General features: G+C 56.2%; 1 protein-coding gene across 2 annotated transcripts; it reads left to right on the forward strand.

Moving 5' to 3' along the window:
- The first annotated feature begins 260 nt into the window (after window positions 1-260).
- Window positions 261-19,883, forward strand: IL12RB1 (interleukin 12 receptor subunit beta 1). Of its 2 annotated transcripts, XM_027038353.2 has the most exons (16): window positions 266-658; window positions 1,682-1,744; window positions 2,606-2,720; window positions 3,210-3,379; window positions 4,792-4,934; window positions 7,999-8,032; window positions 8,941-9,066; window positions 9,810-9,892; window positions 10,826-11,069; window positions 13,378-13,539; window positions 14,243-14,380; window positions 14,746-14,901; window positions 16,448-16,582; window positions 17,530-17,632; window positions 17,931-18,012; window positions 18,790-19,883. In XM_027038353.2, exons 1-16 carry the CDS (start codon window positions 589-591, stop codon window positions 19,141-19,143), a joined length of 2,178 nt encoding a protein of 725 aa, XP_026894154.1. In that variant the 5' UTR covers window positions 266-588; the 3' UTR covers window positions 19,144-19,883. The 2 variants fall into 2 exon arrangements, with proteins under 2 accessions (XP_026894155.1, XP_026894154.1); XM_027038354.2 differs by lacking the exon at window positions 17,530-17,632 and having other exon boundaries at window positions 261-658; window positions 18,790-19,001.
- The last annotated feature ends 1,773 nt before the right edge of the window (window positions 19,884-21,656 follow it).

The raw sequence follows: 21,656 nt of genomic DNA on the forward strand, positions 1-21,656 counted from the left end.
CGCTTCGTCTGAAGGAAGCAAAGGGGCTCTTTAGGAGCCGGGACCCAGGGTGCCCTGAGACCAGAGTCTGGGAAACGGGGAGGTGGGCATTTGCTGCGGCAGGAGAAGGGGGGGGGGGTGCGGGGGGAGGGGTAAGGTACAGCAAACACTTCAGAATGACTTGTTGGGAGAGTGAACTCAGGCATCCAAGAACCCTGGGCTCCCATTTGGCACCCGAGTCTCAGAAGTTGGCTAGAGAGGGCCAGAGACCAGGGCAAGGGCACAGAGCTGCCCCCTCATGAGGCTGGAACCCGGTGTCCTGCTTGGGTCTTTCTCGGGTCGGAAGAGACCCTGAGATCTAAGGCCCTGGGTCCGACTGGCCCCACGGGTGGCTTTGTGGCTGGGATGAGGCCACCATCACCGAGCTGACTTCCTGGGTTTCTCTTTCAGTTTGACTTATGCCAGGAGGGGCCATGACACCTAACTTTTTTTTTTTTTTCATCTTTTTAGCATTCTTTCTTGCTCAGCTTCAATGTGTTCCAGGGCGAGGACGGGGTGGCTGGGCCTCGCCAGCAACACAGAAGCTCATCTGGGGCTGCAGGTCTCTGCATGGACTTCATGGGACAGTTGTTGACCAGGCTGGTCCCCCTCCTTCTGCTCCTGCTTCCAGGGCAGGGCGGTGAGTGCTCCACCCTGACAAGGTGGCTCTTTGCTGGGAGACGTGTGTGTGAAAGGCCGTGGATCTGGGTTTCTGGGGTGGGTTCTGCGTCTCTGGGCCTCAGTCTTTCCCTCTCTCAAATGGGAGATCGCTGATCATAGCTTCCGGGGTCCAACTTGGGCATCCTGCCTCCGGTCTTGGTTTTGTCTTCCGTGGAATGGGCCGAACCCCTGAATCTTTCCCACTTCCCAGAGTTCTGTGAGAAATGCTAAGAAAAGGATGGGGCGCCTGGGTGGCTCAGGCGGTTAAGCGCCTGACTTTGGCTCATGTCATGGTCTCACGGTTCGTGGGTTCGAGCCCCGTGTGGGCGTCTCGGCTGTCATCCGGAGCCCGCTTTGGATCCTCTGTCCCCCTCTCTCTCTGCCCTTTCCCCGCTCACGCCTCTGTCTCAAAAATAAATAAAACCTTTTAAATAAGTAAATAAATAAAAAGAAATGCTAAGAAAAGGGTAAAGAACAAATATGTATATAAGTGATATACAGGGTAACTGATTATGTTTGTAGTATATGGTATATTCCTACCTTATATATACTCATAGACTCTCTCTGTCTTGTGGAATCAGATGGGAAGGAGCCCAGACCCCTGCAGATGGCTGGGTTTGAACTCTAATTCCGGTTCAGCTGTTGCTGCTGTGTGACCTCAGGCCACCCCTTTGCCTCTCTGTGCCTCAGTTTCCCTCTCTGGAAACAGCAGCGGCAGGGTTTCAGGGCCTTCAGGGGTCAGGCAGGGCTGGAGATCAGAGACGGGGAGGGGTCCAGGGGACCCTGGGAAGAGCAGCCTGAGAGGTTGACGCGTGGATGAATGAGCGGGTGGATGGATGGGCAGAGGATTGGACGTGTGGAGGGACAGCAGGGCGGGTGGGCGGATCCGTTTATGGGAACGTGGAGAGGTGGGTGGATGGTGACTTGGCGAGCCCCCGGCCTGAGCCCCTCTCCCATGCAGTTGAACTCTGGGAATGTCATGATCTCTTTGTTGCCTTTGCAGCTGAAGCCTGCGGCACGAGCGGGTGCTGTTTTCAGGACCCACCATATCTGGATGCAGACTCAGGTCTGGAACAGTTCTGCGCTGTGGGGAGAGGGCATGCGGGGCTCTGACTGGCCCATCCCTGGGGGCCGGTCCCTCAGCTCTCTCCTGCCCAGCCAAAGTTTGAGACCAGCCTGAGGTCTTGGGAGTGACCAGACGGCCTATTGTCCTATCCTCACCAAGCTCGGGCGTCCTGGATCAGTCGCTTGCCTCTCTGAGCCTCGTCTCCTCCCTCGCAGGGTCGCAGACTTGGTGTCTGTGTCTGTTCAGCGTGGGGGGGCTAAGCAGCCGTGAGACATTTTGGGGCTCCCTGGAGGCAGGCATTGCTGGAACATGTGTGCTTGCGATGCACCCCAATAAGGGCCTGCCATTGAACAGGCTCTTCATCCGCTCTTTTGTGCGAGAAATAGTCACTGAGCACCCACCCTGGGCGGACACAGTTCTAGGCATGAAAGAATCGGCCGTGACCCCAACTGCCAAACACGTACATGGACGGCATCCTAGGATGTGCTATGAGAAACCAGAGGAGGTGGGGGATGAAGGAAGGGGCTGTTTCAGGTTGCCTGGTGGTCAAGGAGGTGACCCTGAAGGAGAAACTGGAATGTCAAGATCTGGGGGGAAAGCATTCTAGGCAGCTGGCCCCGCGTGTGCAAAGGCCCTGTGGTGGGAGTAAGCTTGGTGTGTTTGAGGACTGGTGAGGAGCCCACTGGTGTGGCCGGAGGGGGGTGAGCACAGGAGACGGCAGGAGACAGGAGAAAAGGGCACAGGGAGGGGGCTGGGAGCGGGTTCCTTAAATGTCACAAAGATTTACCCTGAGGGTGCGTCAGCAAGGAGGGGCCCCTCCCGATTCTTGGTCCACTCCCAAACCTCTGGTATCTCCTCTAGGCTCGGCTTCAGGCCCCAAGGACCTGACCTGCTACCGGATATTCAGCGCCGGTTATGAATGCTCCTGGCGGTACGAGGGCCCCGCGGCTGGGGTCAGCCACTTCCTGAGGTGCTGGTGAGGACCCTGCCCCAGTTCCCAGACCCTCATTCATCATCCCACCCTGGCTCCCGCTCTCAGATGTGTGACCTTGTCAGGCTCCTTTCGGGAGGCTCAGTTTCTCATGTGAGAAGAGAGGGCTGGGACTCTCTATGTTGTGGCGGGGGTGGGAGGTGGGGGGGGGCGTCCCTCTAGCCCCTCGTCCCCACCCTCTCACTCACTCGTCCACCCTCCCATCCATTCATTCCCATCTTCCTTCCTCCTGTGGCAGCCCATCTCGCGAGATTCCGGGACACACACACACACACACACACACACACACACACACACCACCCCCCCCACCCCCCACCCCCTCGGTTCCAGGCTGATCCCCACGGAGGCCCCAGGCCGCGGAGGGGGAGCAAAGGGGGCAGAAGAAGATGCTGGGATGCGACTCACACCTTCTGCCGAGGCACCCTGGGGGTCCCGAGGACCCCCAGACTGAGCACCAGCACTCTCCCTCCCCAGCCTCAGGTCCGGGCGCTGTTGCTACTTTGCCGCGGGCTCGGCCACCAAGGTGCAGTTCTCTGACCAGGACGGCATATCTGTGCTGCAGGCCGTCACCCTCTGGGTCGAATCTCGAGCCGGGAACCGGACAGAGAAGTCACCCAAGGTCACCCTGATGCTTCATAGCTCAGGTCAGTACCCCGTTCTCCTCCTCCTCCTCCTCCCCGCGGCCCCTTCGTCACCCAGAGAAGCCTCCGGTCCCTGAGCCTGGACCTGGGGGGGATTCCGGCCAGCGGCTCGATAACGCCAGCTGTTTTCACATCACGCGCTATCGTGAGACATGGCACTTTTTTATGGTCCCCTCGCCAATCCCCAGCTGCCGGGCACTTAGGTGGCTTCTGGGTGAAGGCTGCTGGGACCCCGTTGGGTCCTCTGTGTCTGTTTTCACGACTCAGCCACATACACTTTGACATATCGTTGCTGAGTTCCCACCGTGTGCTACCGCTGAGTCACAGGGACACGAGCGAGGCCACCAAAGTCTGCAGCTCGGAGCTGGGACTAGGGTGAGGTGAGAAGGGAACCCGCCTGGGGCACAACATTTCCAAGGGGTGCCCCAAACCTCGCTAGTTGATATAAATGCTACGGTAATGCAATATTTTTAAAAATCAAAATTCACGGGAAAAAAAAATCCACGGTGAACAAAATACCGCGTTTTAAAATATGGGGTCGGTTTTAAAATAATCGCGTTTTAAAATATGCTCAGTCGGTTAAGCGTCCGACTCTTGATTTTGGCTCAGGTCATGATCTCACAGTCCTGAGATGGAGTCCTACGCCAGGCTCCGCGCTGGGCTGCCTAAGATTCTCTCTCTCCCTCTCTCTGCCCCTCCCCTGCTCATACTCTGTCTCTCAAAAACAAACAAACAAACAAAACCCCTCTAAACTCATAAATTAATTAGTTAATTAAAGACAGGATCCGACCGTGTCTTTGTACACCCTTGCCTTTCTTGCTTCACTGTACTCGTGGCCCTGCCTCTCTCTGCCTTCGTGGAGCCCAGAATCAAGTGGGGGTGACGAACGAGGCATGATTATGACATACGAGGAGATACCGCTGGGAGGCCAAGGAGGCTTCCGGCTCAAGCTGAGCCCGGAAGGATAAAAAAAAAAAAAAAAAAGATCCAACAGGAATAAAGCGTAGAAAAGTGTGTTCCAGGTGGAGGACATGAGAGCGACGGCAAGTGCAAAGGCCCTGAGGTAGAATCAGGCATGGTGTGACCAAGATGCAGAAAGAACGATAGACGTCTCTCTTTGGGTCAGGGTCTAAAAAATTAGTAAGATTTCCCTAATCGTCCTCTAGAAAAATAGATTGCCAACGACCCTCCCCGTCAGCAGCTTACAAAAGCGCCTGTCTCACTATAGCGTTGCTCTAAGGGGTACTGATATTTCCCTCCCAGGCTTAGACGGAGCATGTAAGGGTTTCCCCGATTCACATACTGGGGGCTTAGTCAGTTACCCTGGGCTGGGTGGGACGGATGTTCTGAAATTTTCAGGACCAGTAACTCACGCATATGCTGGCCCCCTCCCCAAACCCCATCTCTGCTTCCAGTTAAATACGACCCACCGCTGCTGGGAGACATCAAGGTGACTGGCTCCGCGGGGCGGCTGCTCATGAAGTGGGAGACCCCAGCCCGCCAGGATGGCGCCGAGGTCCAGTTCCGGCACCGGACAGCCGGCAGCCTTTGGAAGCTGGTGAGTTTATTCCCCGGGCGGGGGGAGAACACAGGCCTCTCCCCGGGGCAGCTCCATCCCCCAAATCAGTTTCACCGTCTCTACCCCCTTCCCCCCTCCTACCTGGCCTCCACTCTTGCCTTGTTTCTAGCCTCTGGAGTCTCCTTGACACTCAGCTCTCGTCGTGACCTCCCTCGCTCGCACACCTTCCATGGCTCCCTATTACCCTCAGGAGGGCATCCTTTCCTCGGCTGGCCCTAGGTACCCTCACCTGCCTCGTGCTTCCTCTGGTCCCCTCCTGAATGGCTGTTAGTCTCTGCTCATGCCCGGCATTTCCAGACTCTGCCTTTACCCATGCAGTCGTCTCCATCTGTATGCTTTCCTTTCTATCTGAGCACATGAGAATCCAGCCCACCTTCAGGGTCCAGCTCCAGGGCCGCCTCTCCAGGAAGCTGCCCTTCCGCTTCCACTCCTCCCTTCCCTCCTCCTCCTCCTCCTCTTCCTCCTTTTCTTCTTCTTCTTCTTCTTCTTCTTCGATATAATTGACATATAACATTATATTGGTTTCAGGTGTTCAACATACTTATTTGATATTTATATACATATTGTGAGATGATCACACGAAGCTATAAACCTTTTTTCTTGTCCTAAGACCTTTGGAAGATCTACTCTCCCAGGAACTTTCAAATACACCACACCGTGTTATTATTGTTATTATTTTTTAAATGTTTACTTATTTTTGAGACAGAGAGTGCCAGCGGGGAGGGGCAGAGGGAGAGGGAGCCACAGATGCCCAAGCAGACTCCAGGTTCTGAGCTGGCAGCCCAGAGCCTGACACGGGGCTCGAACTCACGAACTCGGAGACCATGCCTTGAGCCGACGGCGGACAGGTCACCGACTGAGCCACCCAGGCGCCCCCATCAGGCAGTATTATTAGCTACAGTCACCGAGCTGGACATGACATCCCCAGGACTGACTGCTTTTACAAATGAAGTTTGTCCCTTTTGACCACCTTCACCCATGTCACGCACCGCCCACCCCTGCCTCTGGCAACCACCAATCAGTTCTCTGTATCCACACGTTTCCGGGTGGTTTTGCTCTAGATTCCACGTGGGTGAGAGATCCTTTTACACTTAGCATAATACACTCCCCCATTCATGTCGTCACAGGCGGCAAGATTTCCGTCTTGTACAGCTGAGTGATAGTCCATTGTATATATACCACCTGATTTTGGTTTTGTTTTTGTTTTTTTTTCATTCATCCATCGTCGGACCCTTAGGTTGTTTCTCTGTATGACTTTTTTGGACCTTCATTCATTCTTTGGCTACCCTCTGCCGCCCCTGCTGTTTCCCCCCCCCCCGCCCCGGCCCGGGGCAGAGCCAGCTGGGCCTGCCAGAAATCTCAGCCCTTGCTTAGCGCCCAGGAAGTCTCTAGTCTGGGGGGCACCTGGGTGGCTCCGTCGGTTAAGCGTCCCAACACTTTGATCTCAGCTCAGGTCATGATCTCACGGTTTGTGGGATCTCTGCTGACAGCATGGAGGCTGTTGGGGATTTTCTCTCTCCCTCTCTCTCTCTGTCCCTGCCCTGCTCGTGCTCTCTCCATCTCTCTCTCTCTTTCTCTCAAAATAAATAAACTTAAAAAAAAAAAAAGAAGAAGAAGAAGCCCCTAGTTTGGGAGAGACAGAGACCTCCAGCCTCTGAATTATGGCGTCTCCTCCTCCCTCAGACTGGGAGCATCTTGAGGTCAGGGAGCCGCCTCAGCGTCAGCCTCGCCATCCCTCCCAATGTTGGGCCCCTCTGAGTCTCTGTTATGCCATCAGGTCAACGGGATCAGTCAGAGGCAGTGGTATGGGGCCTCTGATGGCGAAAGGCGTGTCTCTCCGTTTTATTTCCAGCCCCCTGAGCACCTTAGCAGAGGAGGGAACTGAAGCTTGGGATGTTGGGGGACTCTCAGCATCACACCGGGAAGTGTGGGCCAGTCTGTGTCCTAAATCTGGCTTTCCTGACCCCCAACACCATAGACATACAGGTTTTGCCACCTAAAGTAATTTTTGTTAAGATTTTTTCTTTTTTTCTTTTTTCCTTTTCTTTTTTTTTTGAGAGAGAGAGAGAGAGAGCGCGCAAGCAGGGGAGGGGCAGAGAGAGAGAGCAAGACACAGAGTCTGAAGGCAGGCTCTAAGCTCTGAGCTGTCAGCAGAGATCCCGATGCGGGGCTCGAACCTACGAACCGCGAGATCGTGAACTGAGCCAAAATTAAGAGTTGGACGCTTAACCAACTGAGCCACCCTGGCGCCCCTGCCTCCTGAAATCTTTTCAGTAAACTTTTAATTTTAGAAGAATCTTAGATTCTCCGTAAAGTTTCCAGGAAGCCAACAACTCCCACAGAAACTCCACCCAGCTTCCCTACATGTTAATATCTCACATTCTTGAGTGTGTTTGTTTGCAACTGAGATGGATGTTGGCATATTGCTATGAATTAAATTGCAGAGGTCACTCGTTTTTCCACGAATGTCCTCTTTTATTTCTGGTTATTTATTTATTTATTTTTACAAACATCCTCTTTCTGTTCCTGGCTCCGCCCCAAGCTCCCACATTGCACGTAAAATCATTGTTTCATTAGAAATTTTTGTTAACGTTTATTTATTTTTGAGACCGAGAGAGACAGAGCATGAACAGGGGAGGGTCAGCGAGAGAGGGAGACACAGAATCGGAAGCAGGTTCCAGGCTCCGAGCTGTCAGCACAGAGCCCGACGGGGGGGCTCGAACTCACGGACCGTGAGATCATGACTGAGCCGAAGTCGGACGCTTAACCGACTGAGCCACTCAGGTGCCCCTAAAATAATTGTTTACAATGAAAAGAGCTAATATTTCTCAACACCGAAATGGTCACAGGTTCATTCATATGTGTGTGTGTGTGTGTGTATGTGTGTGTATATATATATATGTATATATGTGTATATATATGTGTATATATGTATATATTATATATGTGTATATGTGTATATGTATATATACATATATATACATATATATGTGTATATGTATATATGTGTATATATATATGTATATATATGATCTTGTCCTAGGGCCACTGTGGACGTCAGGATGATGCTGGCTTCGGTGAGAATAATATAACAACAGCTGCAGCAAGCTAGCGTTAATTGAGCACCCACTGGGTGCTAGGCCCAGTGCTAAATTCTCTGTGTGCTTCCTGGCCCACCCTGTAGTTCAGTATTGGATTATTCCCAGTTCACAGGTGAGGAAACAGCCTGGGGGGCGAGAAGCCATTGATCAGGGGCACATCCCCGTGGGTGGCCTTGCCGGGACTCTGACCTAGGGCAGGGGCAGAATGGGTGATCTTTTTTTTTTAATTTTTTATTTATTTTATTTTATTTTATTTTATTTAACGTTTATTTATTTTTGAGACAGAGAGAGACAAAGCATGAACGGGGGAGGGTCAGAGAGAGGGAGACACAGAATCTGAAACAGGCTCCAGGCTCTGAGCTGTCAGCACAGAGCCAGATGCAGAGCTCGAACTCATGGACCGTGAGATCATGACCTGAGCCCAAGTCGGCCGCTTAACCGACTGAGCCACCCAGGCGCCCCAGAAGAATGGGTGATCTTGAAGCTCCAAGAGGACAGGCCCTGGCCTATTCCCGCAGTGTCCCTAGGGCCCAGCACACAGCTGGCACTCAATAAGTGTATGACGACTGGGGCGCCCGGGTGGCTTAGTCGGTCAAGCATCTGACTCCAGCTCAGGTCATGATCTCGCGGTTTGTGGGTTCGAGCCCCGCGTCGGGCTCTGTGCTGACAGCTCAGAGCCTGGAGCCTGCTTCCGATTCTGTGTCTCCCTCTCTCTCTGCCCCTCCCCCCACACTTGTGCTCTGTCTCTCTGTCTTAAAAAACAAACGTTAAAATATTAAAAAAAAAAAAAAGTGTATGACGGCTAAGTGCCAAGTGCCAAGCCCCGGGGCACCCCCAGGTGTGGGACAGCCCTTCAGCTTGATGTCTGACCTGTTTCTTGCCAGAGTCATGCCTCTGCCCCCTGCAGATGGACGCAGCCCAGGAATTCCAGCTGCGGAGGCGGCGGCTCAGGCCGGGAGCCCCAGGAGATCCCTGGAGCAGTTGGAGCAGCCCCGTGTGTGTCCCGCCTGGTGAGAGCACCTAGAGTCACAGGAACCAGGGCAGGCAGTAGAAATGCGGCAGTGGAGGGGCGCCTGGGTGGCTCAGTCGGTTGAGCGTCCGACTTCAGCTCAGGTCACGATCTCGCGGTCCGTGAGTTCAAGCCCCGCGTCAGGCTCTGGGCTGATGGCTCAGGGCCTGGAGCCTGTTTCCGATTCTGTGTCTCCCTCTCTCTCTGCCCCTCCCCCGTTCATGCTCTGTCTCTCTCTGTCCCAAAAATAAATAAACATTGAAAAAAAATTAAAAAAAAAAAAGGGAAGTTTGGGGCACCTGGCGGTTCAGTCGGTGAAGCGTCCGACTTCGGCTCAGGTCAAGATCTCGCAGCTGGAGAGTTCGAGCCCCGCGTCGGGCTCTGCGCTGACAGCTCAGAGCCCGGAGCCTGCTTCCGATTCTGTGTCTCCCTCTCTCTCTGCCCCTCCCCCGTTCATGCTCTGTCTCTCTCTGTCTCAAAAATAAATAAACGTTAAAAAAAAAAATGTGTGGTAAAAAGCACATCATTTTAGCCATTTCAAAGTGTAGTTTTCTAGCGTTAAGTATAGTCACGTTGTTGGAGACTAGATCTCCATGTTTTCAGATTTTGCAAACTAACATCCCATGGGAATCCTGTGTTTCAAGGCGGGGCGGGGAGGGGGGGTCCCCATCGGGGGGTCTGTGGGTGGCGGCCGGCAAGGGAACGCCCCCAGCGTCACTGTCTTGCCCATCCCATTCATTGCAGAACGTCTCCCACAGCCCAGCTGGAGGTTCTCGGTGGGGGCACTCCGCCCAGACGGGAAGAGGCAGGTGACTCTGGATGGGCAGGTAATGGGCCGGCACAGGGCTGTAGGGTGGCCTGGGATGGGCAGAAGGAGACAAGAAAGAGGCTGGAGTCGGGGCACGAGTAGGACATGGGGAAGAGCCATGGAGGTGGCAAGGACCGTGGGTTTAACTCTGCAGGTAATTGGGAGCAATGGAGAGTATGTGAGCAGAGGAGGGATATGGCGGGGTTCAGGTGTTCGTTGACTTCCCCTGGCTGCCAGGTGGGGGCCAGATTGTGAGGGGCTGGGGTGCAAGCCGGCAGGCCAGGGGTCGGCCATGTCCGTCTAGATGGGAGATAACAAACAACCTGTTAAGAGCACTCTAATTAACCCCCAGTCTAGATGGAAGATAATAACCAACCCGTTAAGAGCACTCTAATTAACCCCCATTTTACAGGGAAGGAAACTGAGGCACAGAGGGAAACTCTCCTGGCCAAGTCAGGGTGCAAAACCACCAAATGTTGCGCCACCTGGCTTCACCATAATTAGCGCGGTCAGCTCCCTAACGGGCTGTCGCGGTAAAGGCTGCAGTAAAGCTCTTTCACTTCCTGGCTTTCCTCTCATTAGAATTCCTTTTCTTAGGAAAAATTTCCAGGCTTGAGGTCACCGGGTCCAAAGATGGAAAAAAAAAAAAAAAAACAAACAAAAAAACACCCAAAAAACGAAAACATTTTTTTTCCTGGCTCTCTGTGAGTTTCGCCAAATTATTTCCCCCTCAGACTAACATGCACTGGATGTGAATGGCTATTTTCCAACCGCCCTGGCAGCACGGAGGGTTTCTTTTTGGGGGACAGGGGGCGGGGGCTGGTTGTGTTGTTTTGTTTTAATTTTTGGCACAGGCCCTGGCCCATGGATGAGTCTGCCCGGGGGCCGCACCCTGGGGATGATGACCGGGGTCAGGCCTCCGCAAGCAAGCCGTCTCTCACACTCCCCACAGCTGCCCCAGCTTGAGCTTCCAGAAGGCTGCCTCAGGTCCAAGTCTGGCGGGGAGGTGACCTACCGTGTCCACCTGCACATGCTGTCCTGCCCGTGTAAGCCCAAGGCCACAAAGACCTTGCAGCTGAGAAGGTTCATCAATATCTCCGGCGCCGCCTATGACCTGGCTGTCGTCTCCCAGAATCGCTTCGGCCCCGGCCCCAACCAGACGTGGCACATTCCTGCCCATGCCCACACCCACCCAGGTGTCTCCTCTGGCCGGGGAGGGCTGCGGGAGGGCCTCTGGGATCTGAGAACCTACTCTGAGCCTCCGCCAGGCAGGGGGGCCGGGGGGGAGCGGGGAGGCAGGTGAGGCACAAAGTGAAGGGGGTGTCGAATTTAGGAACGTGTCAAAATCAACTAATTAGGGCATGTCATGTTACAACGCAGTATTTAAAGCAAACGCGCAAACAACAAAACTCTAGCTGGCAAAGTACAGCCCAGACCAACCACCTGTTTTTGTAAATAAAGTTGTACGGGGACCAGGGTGAGATCAGGGTGTGGTGGGCGAGGCGGGCACAGGATTGATCCTATCTTCACTTAAAATCTTGATATCTGGGGCGCCTGGGTGGCTTAGTCATGAAGCATCTGACTTCGGCTCAGGTCATGATCTCGCGGGTTCGTGAGTTCGAGTTCCGCAGCAGGGGAGCTCCAGCCCCGCTTCGGGGGAGCCCTGCTTCTCCCTCTGTCTTCCTGTCTCTCCCTCTCTCTCGCTTGCGCCCCCCCCAGCATAAAATAAAAATCTTGATGTTCGTTCATTATGTATACATATACATAATTAAATATGTACATGTATTTATACATATGATGAAACAAATCAAGATTTATATTTATGTATACGGGCACGTATGCGCACACACATATTTTATTGAGGTGAAATTCGCGTAGCAACACCAGCCACTTGAACAGGTGCGGTTCAGTGGCATTTAGGACATTCGCAGTGATGCGCAACCGTCACCTCTGTCCGGTTCCAGAACATTTGTATCACCCTCAAAGGGAGACCCCGTGCCCATCAGCCGTCACTCCCCATCCCCCTTCTCCCCAGCCCTTGGCAACCACTAACCCGCTTTCTGTCTCTATAGATTTCACGGAAACGGGGTCACACACCACGTGGCCTCTTGTATCTGGCTTCTTTCACCAGCATAACGTTTTCCAAGTTCATCCACGTTTCCTTTTTATGACCGAGGAATATTCTATCGCGTGGCCGGGACCCCGGCGCATTGACCTGTTCATCCGCGGATGAACACTTGGGCTGTTTCCACCTTTTGGCGATTGTAAATTGTGCCCATCACATACTTTTCCGTTCATGTTTTGACTTCTTTAGCTTTGTTTATATTTTATTTTTAATGTTTTATTGACTTATTTTTAAGAGAGAGAGAAAGAGAGAGCACGAGTGGGGGAGGGGCAGAGAGAGAGGGAGACACAGAATCTGAAGCAGGTTCCAGGCTCTGAGCTGACAGCACAGAGCCTGATCCGGAGCTCGAAGCCACGAACCGTGAGATCATGACCCCAGCTGGACGCTTAAACGACTGAGCCACCCAGGTGCCCTTGATTTTTTTTTTTTTTTTAAATATCGCATTTAAAACAACATTTACCTTGACGACTGAGTTCTTCAGTGCCTCACATTTTGTGCCCGATCGTTGCCTCACTCACACCCCGGTCCCGGCCCCACCGAGCCACCCGGCAACCCTGTGAGCACAGGGCTGTTACGATGATGCCCATTTCAGAGATGACACGACTGAGGCTCAGATGGGTGAAGCTGCTCGCACAGCAGCGAGCCGGTCAGCTCCCGGCCTGGTTTGGGTCATGGCCCCGCTGTGTGACCTTGGGCCAGTGGCTCTCCCTCCCTGAGCCTCCGAGTCTGTGTTAGTGGGGTGATCACAGTCCCCGTTGGTAGCAAAGGGTATAGCAAAGCCCTCACACGGGCCCGGCGCATATAGTCGGCGCTCAATACGTGCTAGTTGTGGACCCCGGAATTAGAAGTCGTGCCCACCTCCCCAAGGTTGTTGCAGACGCCCTTGCGGGAGGGAGTGGGAGAGATGAGCCGGGAGCTGAGTGGATGGGTCCTTGTGCCCAGGCCAGGAGGCCCATCCGGCACCACACCCACCCGTCACTGGGTGAGGCAGGAGGTGGGTGGCCAGACATCTGCTGGAACAAGAGATGCTCCCCGGGCTGGCGGGGCGGGAAGGGGAGGGGTGCGCATGCGTGTGTGTGTGTGTGTGTGTGTGTGTGTGTGTGCGCGCGCGCGCGCGTACAGGCGTCGCAGACCGTGGGCGTCTTAGCAGGGAACTCATGGTCAGACCTGGAAACGACCGAACTTATTCAAACAGCCCCTGGGCCCGGCTCCCAGCCCGGTGGCCCCCAGTGTGAGGAGACAGAGCCAGGCGCAGATACCCGCGGCCCCGAGGGGTTAGGGTTTGGCCAGAGGATGGCACGGGGCTACGGGAGCCTCGGACTGGTGGGAGAAGGGGGCACCTGTTCTCACGTGGCTCTCTCCGCTCCTTCCAAAACCAGGGGTTCTGAATGTCAGCGCCGGCGCCAACGGGACCATCATGCGTTGGCCAGCCTTGGCCCCGGACATGACCTACTGCATCGAGTGGCAGCCCCGGGGCCAGGACAGGAGCCTGACCACTTGCACCCTGACTCCACCCCAGGATCGGGACCCTACTGGAATGGGTACCGTAATGCCCCGCCTCTGCCTCTGCCTTAGAGCTCCTGGTCGGGTCAGACCTCTATGGGCCGTGCGTGTGCGATGTGTGAGGCCGAGGGAGGCCTGGCTGCTTACCCGACGTCCCCCAGAGGTGGGAGCCAGGCTGAGACTTGGACCCTCCCCCCCCCCTGCAGGTCGGGAGCTCCCTGCCAGGCTCCTGGGGCATCAGGGCTTACTTAGCCCTGGGCAGATCGCGCCCCAGTAGGTAATGAGTCTCACATCCCAGGGTGCCTGTTAAACATTCACCCGTGCCAGAGAAGGTGCAGCTAGCAAGATACTGGTGGCAAATTTAATGAGGCCTCCAGAGGAAAACGGGGAGGGCTCATGGCCCCGGCAACCTCGCGTCCTCCCTCCCGCTTCCTACCCTGGGCCTGGCCTCCGCCAGGAACCTCAGCCTCAGACTGGCCCGTGAGGAGTCCGCAGACTGGGGAGACAGAGCCGGGGACAGGCACACCAGGCCCTGTAGAGGAAGGGCTGGGCTGGGGTGGGGGCGGGGACGGGCTGTGGGGGGATAAGGAAGGGATCCTGGAAGAGGGGACATTGGTGCGAGGGTTTTGAAGCATGAGCAGGAGCGCTCTCTGGGAGTTCCCGGCACGAGGCACAGCCAGCGCCGAGATGTGGAGGGAAATACAACCCGTTTACTGGCCTGGCCTGGGCCAATCCTTCCAGCAACCTACAGCTGGAGCAGGGCATCCGGGGCGCTGGAGCAGAAGATGTGTTACCGCATCACGATCTTCGCGTCCGCACACCCACGGAAGCCCACCTCGTGGTCCACGGTCTTGTCCACCTACCACTTCGGGGGCCACGGTGAGTAGCCCAGACCTACGGGGTGGTCCCTCCGGAGGGCTTGGCAGCGGCCTTGGGCGTGAGGAGGACGGAAAGAACATTCAGGGGCACTTACTCCGGGCCAGGCCTTGGCCAGAAGCCAGACACGCAGAAGGGGGTTCCTGTAGGCGCCCCGAGCGGCCTCGCCCCATTTTATAGACTCAATAAAGTGAGGCGCAGAGAAGAGAAATGATGGCGCCTGGTCGGGGAGCCAGGACTCGAACCCAGGCCCGCCCGACTCTGCCGCCAAGGTCACCCGCGTGGGTCTCTGCGCGGGGCCAGGCTGGGCACGCGGGAAGGAAGGGTTCAGCCGGTGCTCCTGGAACTGACCGTGGCCGCGGTTGCAGCCCCGGGGGCCGGAAGCCCACAACACGTGCTGGTGAAAAGGCTCAGCCAGGACTCCGTGACTGTGGAGTGGGCACCCTCCGAGCTGAGCGCTTGCCCTGGCGTCCTGAAGGAGTACGTCGTGCTCTGTCAGGAGAACAATGGAGGCCGGATGTCCAGTACGTGAGGCAGCGCGGGTCTGGCTGCGGGGAGAAGGGGTCTGGGATTGAGGTCTGCCTGGCTGCGGGGCCCCGAGCACCTCCCTGCCCCCCTCTGGGCCTCGGTTTTCCCACCCACAACCCAGGAGATGGGCTCCGAGTCTCGACGGCCCTTTCCAGGCCCCCAGGGGGGCAGCAGCCGTGTGCCCACAACATACCCCGTGTGTGAGTGGCAGCCCCTCCTGTGAATCGGCAGCTGTCCCCATTTCACAGACGGGAACACTGAGGCCTGGGGCGGGATTCCCGCCCAAGGGTTAAGGAAGCCTGGACTTGGGCTCAGTCAGGTGCCCCTTCTCGCCCCTTAGGAGGGGAAGAAGTGAGAACACGCCGGGCAAGTCTCACTGGGGCCGGAGGTTCCTATCGTTTCCACACCCTGGGGGCCCCCTCTTCCACGCGGGGGAACACGGCCTTTCCGATACGGCCTCACACCCCCCACCTCCTGCAGCAACGGGCCGGGCCAGCGAGACCTGCCTCTTCGTGTCTTGCCTTCCCACCAAGCACCTAGCACTCACCGGTCAAGGCACAGATGCCCCGGGGGCAGGGGGGACACCCAGGTATCAAAGACACCTGCCATCAGCCTGGCCACCCATTGCTTAGAGGGGGTAAATGAGGCCGAGTGGGGTTCAGTGGCTTATTCGGGGCGGCGTAGCTGGCAGCGGCCATTACCGAGAACCCATCTGCCAAAAGTCAGGTTGCTGACGAGTGGCGCACGAACCACCCGTTGGCCACATTTACCCGTTCCCCCCAAATTCCGTTTGAAGAATATTCTATCTTGAATATACACAAAGAATATCGACTGAGGCTTCTAGGAGTTTTTTTTTTCTTGATAACGGCCGGCAGCGGTATTCTCATCGTGAGGATTTTTATGGAGGGCTTTATTTTATTTTTTTAAAGATTTTTATTTATTTTGAGAGAGAGAGAGAGAGAGAGAGCACAAGCTGGGGAAGGGCAGAGAGAGAGAGAGACAGAATCCGAAGCAGGCTCCAGGCTCTGAGCTGTCAGCACAGAGCCCGACGTGGGGCTCGGACTCACAGACCGCGAGATTCATGACCTGAGCCGAAGTCGGAGGCTCAAACGACTGAGCCCCCGGGGCGCCCCGAAAAAGTGTTTTTAAGGAGGAGAGGGAGGAAACCACGCAGATATCTGGGGAAAGGGTGAACAAAGTAGAGGAGGGGGGGGACTGTCCGTGCAAAGGCCCTGAGGTGTAACAGAACCTGGCGTCTCTAAGGAGCTTGGAGGAAAAGGCAGGTGGGTCTGGGCAGGGGACAGAGCAAGGAGCCTGCAGAGGTCCGGATTTGAGAAAAATAGCACCATTCGCTAAATATTTTGGTGACGAAGATTCCTCCAAATAAGCCGAGGTGCGTGGGTGCATTAAGAGTTTTCAGCAAAACGCCTTGAGTCCCCATTGCCACTCCTAGGGTGTCGCTGCCCAGCCAGGCCCCTGGCATCCCATCGCCCGATGGGAGTAAAGGCAGTCTAGGAACCCGCGCCTGCCTCCCTCCCACAGAGCTGTCTGTGAAGCCCACGGAGACCGAGGTCACCCTTGGTGGCCTTCGGGCTGGCACAGCCTATACCGTGCAGGTTCGAGCAGACACAGTGACGCTGCAGGGCGCCTGGAGCCAACCCCAGCCATTCAGCTTCGGTGAGTAGGAGGGCAGGGCCTGGGTATTTACCCAGCATGCACTGCCCCGGCCCAAGCCTCCCCCAGCCGCCCCGCCCTGGCCCTGCCCCTGCCCCCAGTGCATCACCCTCAGGAGGAAGTCCCACCTCACTCTCTTCCCACCTCTTCTTGCAGTTTTTCCCTTCCGGAACCTTCTCTCACACTCCTGTTGCCTTGCCAGTGCAGGCGCCTCTGCCCGGAATGTCTGTGCTTCCCGCTAACTCCTTTCCATCCTCCAAAACTCAGCTCATAAGCTTCCTCCTCCAGGAAGCCTTCCACGCTTTCCTCTGGGTGCCCACCCCGCCCCCTGCCCCCCCTAGCTGTTACTGCCCTTCCTTCCTGGCCTGACATCTTGGGAGTGGGTGAGGGAGGGTGTCTGTGTCCCAGGCTCTGTCCCACTACCCCCCCCTCCAGCCTGGGGGCTCCAGGGGAGGTAGAGGGGGCAGGGGGCTATTTATTGAGTGAGTCAATGTGAATGAATGAGTGTCTCTCTTATCGCAAAGATAAGGAGGCGGGCTCCGTTGTCCTGGGGTGTGTGGCTGGAAGAAATTTGGAAATCAAATGATCCCTGTTCCTGCCATAGTCGCTGCCTGTTGTCCTTACGGTGAAATCTGGTCCCAAGAGAACCAGGCAGTCAGTCCTTGCGTGGGGTGGCAGGTCTGGGTCCAGGGGAGCAACCACATGGGCACAACCTGCGGGCACTTGGAGCCACGGTGTCCTGGGCGCGGCGGGCCAGGCCTTTGTCCCGCAGACACAGGGCAAGTGGGTTCCCCGGTCTCCGGCTTCATGTATGAGGAAACTGAGGCACAGAGGGACCCATGGCATGCCATGGTCAGCAGCGAGTTGATGGAGGGTCCAGCTCTCCCACCTCCCTTCCCAGTAAGAGGCAGGAGGTGTCCCTCCCCCAACCCAACCTCTCCCACTCCCAGAAGTCCAGGTTTCCCAGTTCGATTTGTCCGTACTCCTCGCGTCTCTGGGGAGCTTCCTGAGCATCCTTCTCCTGGGCGTCCTTGGGTACCTCGGCCTGAACAGGTAACTTACACCATCTCCCCCAAGATGGTCCATAATGGCAATAGTAGGTATTGGTGCCCAGAGTACAGATGAGGAAACTGAGGCTCAGAGAGTCAGGTCCAAAGTATCCAGCGGTGGGGGCTGAGGGCTGAGCTGGGATTTGAAACAAAGTCTGTCAGATGCCCGCCTCCCCCCCCCCCCCATCCACATCAGTTCTTCCTTTATAACCTAGTGGAGATGAACAAAATAAGACAGAACAATGAAAAAGTAAGAACGGATAAAAACACTGCTCCTCCGACCAGCTCCCTTCCCTCCCCAGGGCTGCGCGGTATCTGTGCCCGCCTCTGCCCACACCCTGTGCCAGCACTGTGGTCGAGTTCCATAGCAGCCAGGGGAAGCAGGTAAGGGCACTCCTTTTCTAATTTAAGGTCTTATTTATTGGGTCTATACTCTGGGCTGGCGTTCTACAGAGTAATGGCCATGCCTTCACTCATTTTATTCTCCCCTAACCACTGACACAGGGATTCCAAAAACCCGTCCTATTTCACACACTGACAAGCAGAGGCCCAGAGAGGAACCTCCTGTGGGCCATTTCCTAGCAGCAGAAACAACAGAAGAACCCAGTGTGGGTGGAGGTGGGGGGGGTGGTAAGGGGAGGATTCCTTGGATGGTGGTCTTCAGGCATGGCTAGATCTAGGAATCCCGACACTGAACATCCATTTGTCTGGGCTGCTGTTCTGCCTGAAGTCTTCCCTCCCAGCCAGGCGCAGTCTTTCCCCAGTGGAAGCAGGTGCCGTTTTGCCCATTCACTTCAGCAAAAGTCTCAGGGCTATCACTGATTGGCCCAGCTTGGGCCACATGCTCATGGAGTCAGGGGCTAGAGTGCTCTGATTGGCTGGGCCAGGTCACATGTCCATCACTCAACTTGGGGTGGGGACACTGCCCTGCCTGCCCAATCACATCAACAGTGAGAAGAGGAACAATTTCCCAAAGAGAAATGGGGGGCCGGGGAGGACTTCCCAAGGGGATGCCGAATGGGGGGGGTCACTGATTTAGAGCTGATCCTCGAATTGGTCTCAGGATTTTAGAGAATTAAGCCAGCAGGAGCACGATCCACTCCCCGTGTGGATAGGAAATAGGGCGCTGCCCACAGCCTCGGGCCCACCCTTCCTATCTAGGCTTGGCAGTGGACAAGCCCGGCAGACTTCCCAGAGGAGGTGTACCGAAAAGAGGCCCTGGTGGTGAACGTGTCCTGGGAAAAAGGTGAGGGAACGGACCTGGACACGCCCGGGCATCTCAAGGAGAAGACACGGCTGCTTCAGGGCACTCCTGAGCTGGCCTTGGACGCAGAGCTGCCCTCGGAGGACAGGAGACAGGTGCGAGGACACCCTGAGGCTCAGACTCCGGAGCCGGGAAGGCAGGATGGTCTGGAGGGCAGCCCTGCCCAAGCGGCTGGACTCTCACTGCTCTTGGGAGACCTAATACAGACTCCCGTATTCAGTGGCCCTTCGCACACCGGCCTGGAGGCCTGAGGGACAGAGGGGAAAGTCGTCCTTCAGGAAGGAAGCCTGAAGACAGCCGGTTATTAAGCAAACATTGCATACCCAGCTTATTCTGTCTAGACACTCCCGCGATGTCCTGAACCCCCACAACCACCTTGAGAGGTACATGGCTGTTCTATCTTAGACATGGCCACTGAGGCTCAGAGAGGGCAAGTGGCTAGGCTGAAGCTACACAGCACTGGTGGGAGTCAAACCTGGGCCAGGTGACCCAGACCCCATTTCCACCCTCGAGGCTCTGATGCCACCGCCCTCCCCGCGCCCTCCCCCCCCCCCCCACTGACTGTCTAGCAAGTCTTGCAACATGTCCTCTGGTGGGAACTCTAGAAAGCGCCAGAAAATGGAAGCTAGACATCCATGGGGGAAGGGACAGGACTTTTCGGTGTTGAATAGGCTGGGGGGGGGGGAGGGCTCATGCTGATCCTAGGACCCGAGGCTGGACCTCTTGTCCCAGGAGCACTTGATGGGGAGTCTGGGCACAGAGTTCCTGCGGCGCTGCAGGGTGTCCAGGCTCTGAGGATCTAGTGGTGGGGAAAACAAGGCGGGGGGGGGGGGGGGGGGCTCTAATCATTCTGAAGGAAGTGATGGCCCCTCCTCAGCCTCAGTCTCCTCCCCTATAGAATGGGGGTGAGGATAATACTGAACTCACAGAGCTGTGGGGTGGGGGAGGGGGCTTATGGCTGAATAAATGAGCCTTCCGTTTTAATAAATGAGACACAACTGGATGATCACTCCGAACTCTACCAGATCAGGACTGGGCAAGGGGAGGGACAGCCCGAGGGGGAGCGGGTCCCCTGAAATCAGGGGCCATGGTTCCTTCCCCCAGCTCCACCCCTCTTAGGGGTCGATTCGCCCTCCGCCCAGGGTCAGCGCTTGGGGTTTCTCCTTTCTCTTCGCCCTCAACCCTCCGCAGGCCCCCTCCCCCCCACGCCCCATTCGGACCCTGAATCTGCCCTCTTTCCGTCCCTCCCCACCCGAGCTCCTCCCGTCGTCTCGGATTCCCCCGTGGCCACCAGGTGGCAACACCAGCCCGTGTCTCCCGGCCCTCGCGGGCCTCCCCTGCCCCCTCCCCGCCCCCTCCCCTGCCACGGAGTTTGCAAAACAGACTTTAACGGTTTTAAGGGAGGGCGGGGAGGGGGAAGGGGAGGAGATTAGAACCCAGAACCCCTGGATTTTGTGGCAAAAGGACAGGAAGCTTCTGGGGCAGAAAGGTCTGGCTCCGTAACGCCCCAGAGAGGGGAGAGGCTCAGGCCCCGCCCCCTGGGGGGCGCCCCAGTTTTCCATCTATGCATCTAGACGGGAGAACAGAAGCCTTGCCCCCCCCCACCCCCACCCCCACCCCGTGCTCCAGCTGCGAGAGACGGTTCACCGTTGTGCGCATGCTCCCTCCCGTGGATCTGCCACCTCCCATCCAGGCATGCCTTTCTTTGCGAATCAGTGCTCCTCCTTCCTTGGTGGCAAGACCAGGTGGGCAGACAGCAAGGGATGCCGGGTCAGCGGCCTCATAAAAAAGACCAGAGGGACCTGGGCCGCAGCTCAAAGCTACCTTCTCAAGCCCAGAACCCGATACCCACCCCTACCCCTCACAGTGAAGCCTCCAGGTAACTAAACGCCCCCATAGGGGCTGCCCCAGTCCTGGACCCACCCTGTTTGGTGGCCCCAGGAGGTAACAAACCCATACCGAGGCACAGCCTCCCTGGGTCCAAGGAGTAGGAGTTGGATATTTATTGCGCACCATCTGGAATTTTCTTGCTGTAGAATGGGGAGAGTGGACACCCTGCTTCCACGGGGGGGGGGGGGGGGGATGGGGAAGGCTGAAACTGCCTTGGGAGAGAAGCTTTCAGGGAGGACAGCAGCCCAGTGAGATGGCTCCCTTGTCTCTGGATCCAGCCGTGCCTGAAGCCCACCACCTTGGGATTTTTTTTTTTTTTTTCCCCCTCCATCAGGTTCCCTTTTTGTTGACAGTACTTTGAGTTGTTTCTGCTGCTAGGAAATGACCTATAGGAGGTGCCTCTCTGGGTTCCTGTTTGCCTGTGTGTATAATAGGAAAGGGTTCAGAGCACTGGTTTGGGGTCCCTACCTCACTGGGTTGGACCACCCTGCTTAGCAGAGCCCCAGCCCGGTGTTTATTGAGCGCCCACTGTGTACTCGTTATTCTGGGGTCCTCCGAATGCCCAGCCCTCAGCTCCTCCCAGCAGCTCTGGCAGTCAGGACTGTAGCAGACCCCGTTTCACATCTGTATTCATCCGTTGATTTGCGAAGTCCGCGTTGAGCACCTACTGTGTGCCAAGCCCTATCCTGCGCAGGTCAGAATTGGTTCTGTCACGAGGGGCTTCTGGCGCGGTGGGGAAGGCAGATGGTCACATGATCGTCACGCAGGGACTTATAATAAACCCGACACAGTGACGGCGACTAGTGAAAGTGTGAACAGTGGGTAAGGGAGGGCTTCCTGGAAGCAGTGATACCAGGGTCAAGTGGTGAAGAGA

This window comes from Acinonyx jubatus, chromosome A2, assembly GCF_027475565.1.
Source record: "Acinonyx jubatus isolate Ajub_Pintada_27869175 chromosome A2, VMU_Ajub_asm_v1.0, whole genome shotgun sequence".
Taxonomy (NCBI): domain Eukaryota; kingdom Metazoa; phylum Chordata; class Mammalia; order Carnivora; family Felidae; genus Acinonyx; species Acinonyx jubatus.

Coding starts and splice junctions, on each gene's coding strand:
- IL12RB1 (XM_027038353.2), top strand. CDS start 589: ATGGACTTCATGGGACAGTTGTTGACCAGGCTGGTCCCCCTCCTTCTG. Junction 1,745..2,605: donor ATATCTGGATGCAGACTCAG/GTCTGGAACAGT, acceptor TATCTCCTCTAG/GCTCGGCTTCAGGCCCCAAG. Junction 2,721..3,209: donor AGCCACTTCCTGAGGTGCTG/GTGAGGACCCTG, acceptor CTCCCTCCCCAG/CCTCAGGTCCGGGCGCTGTT.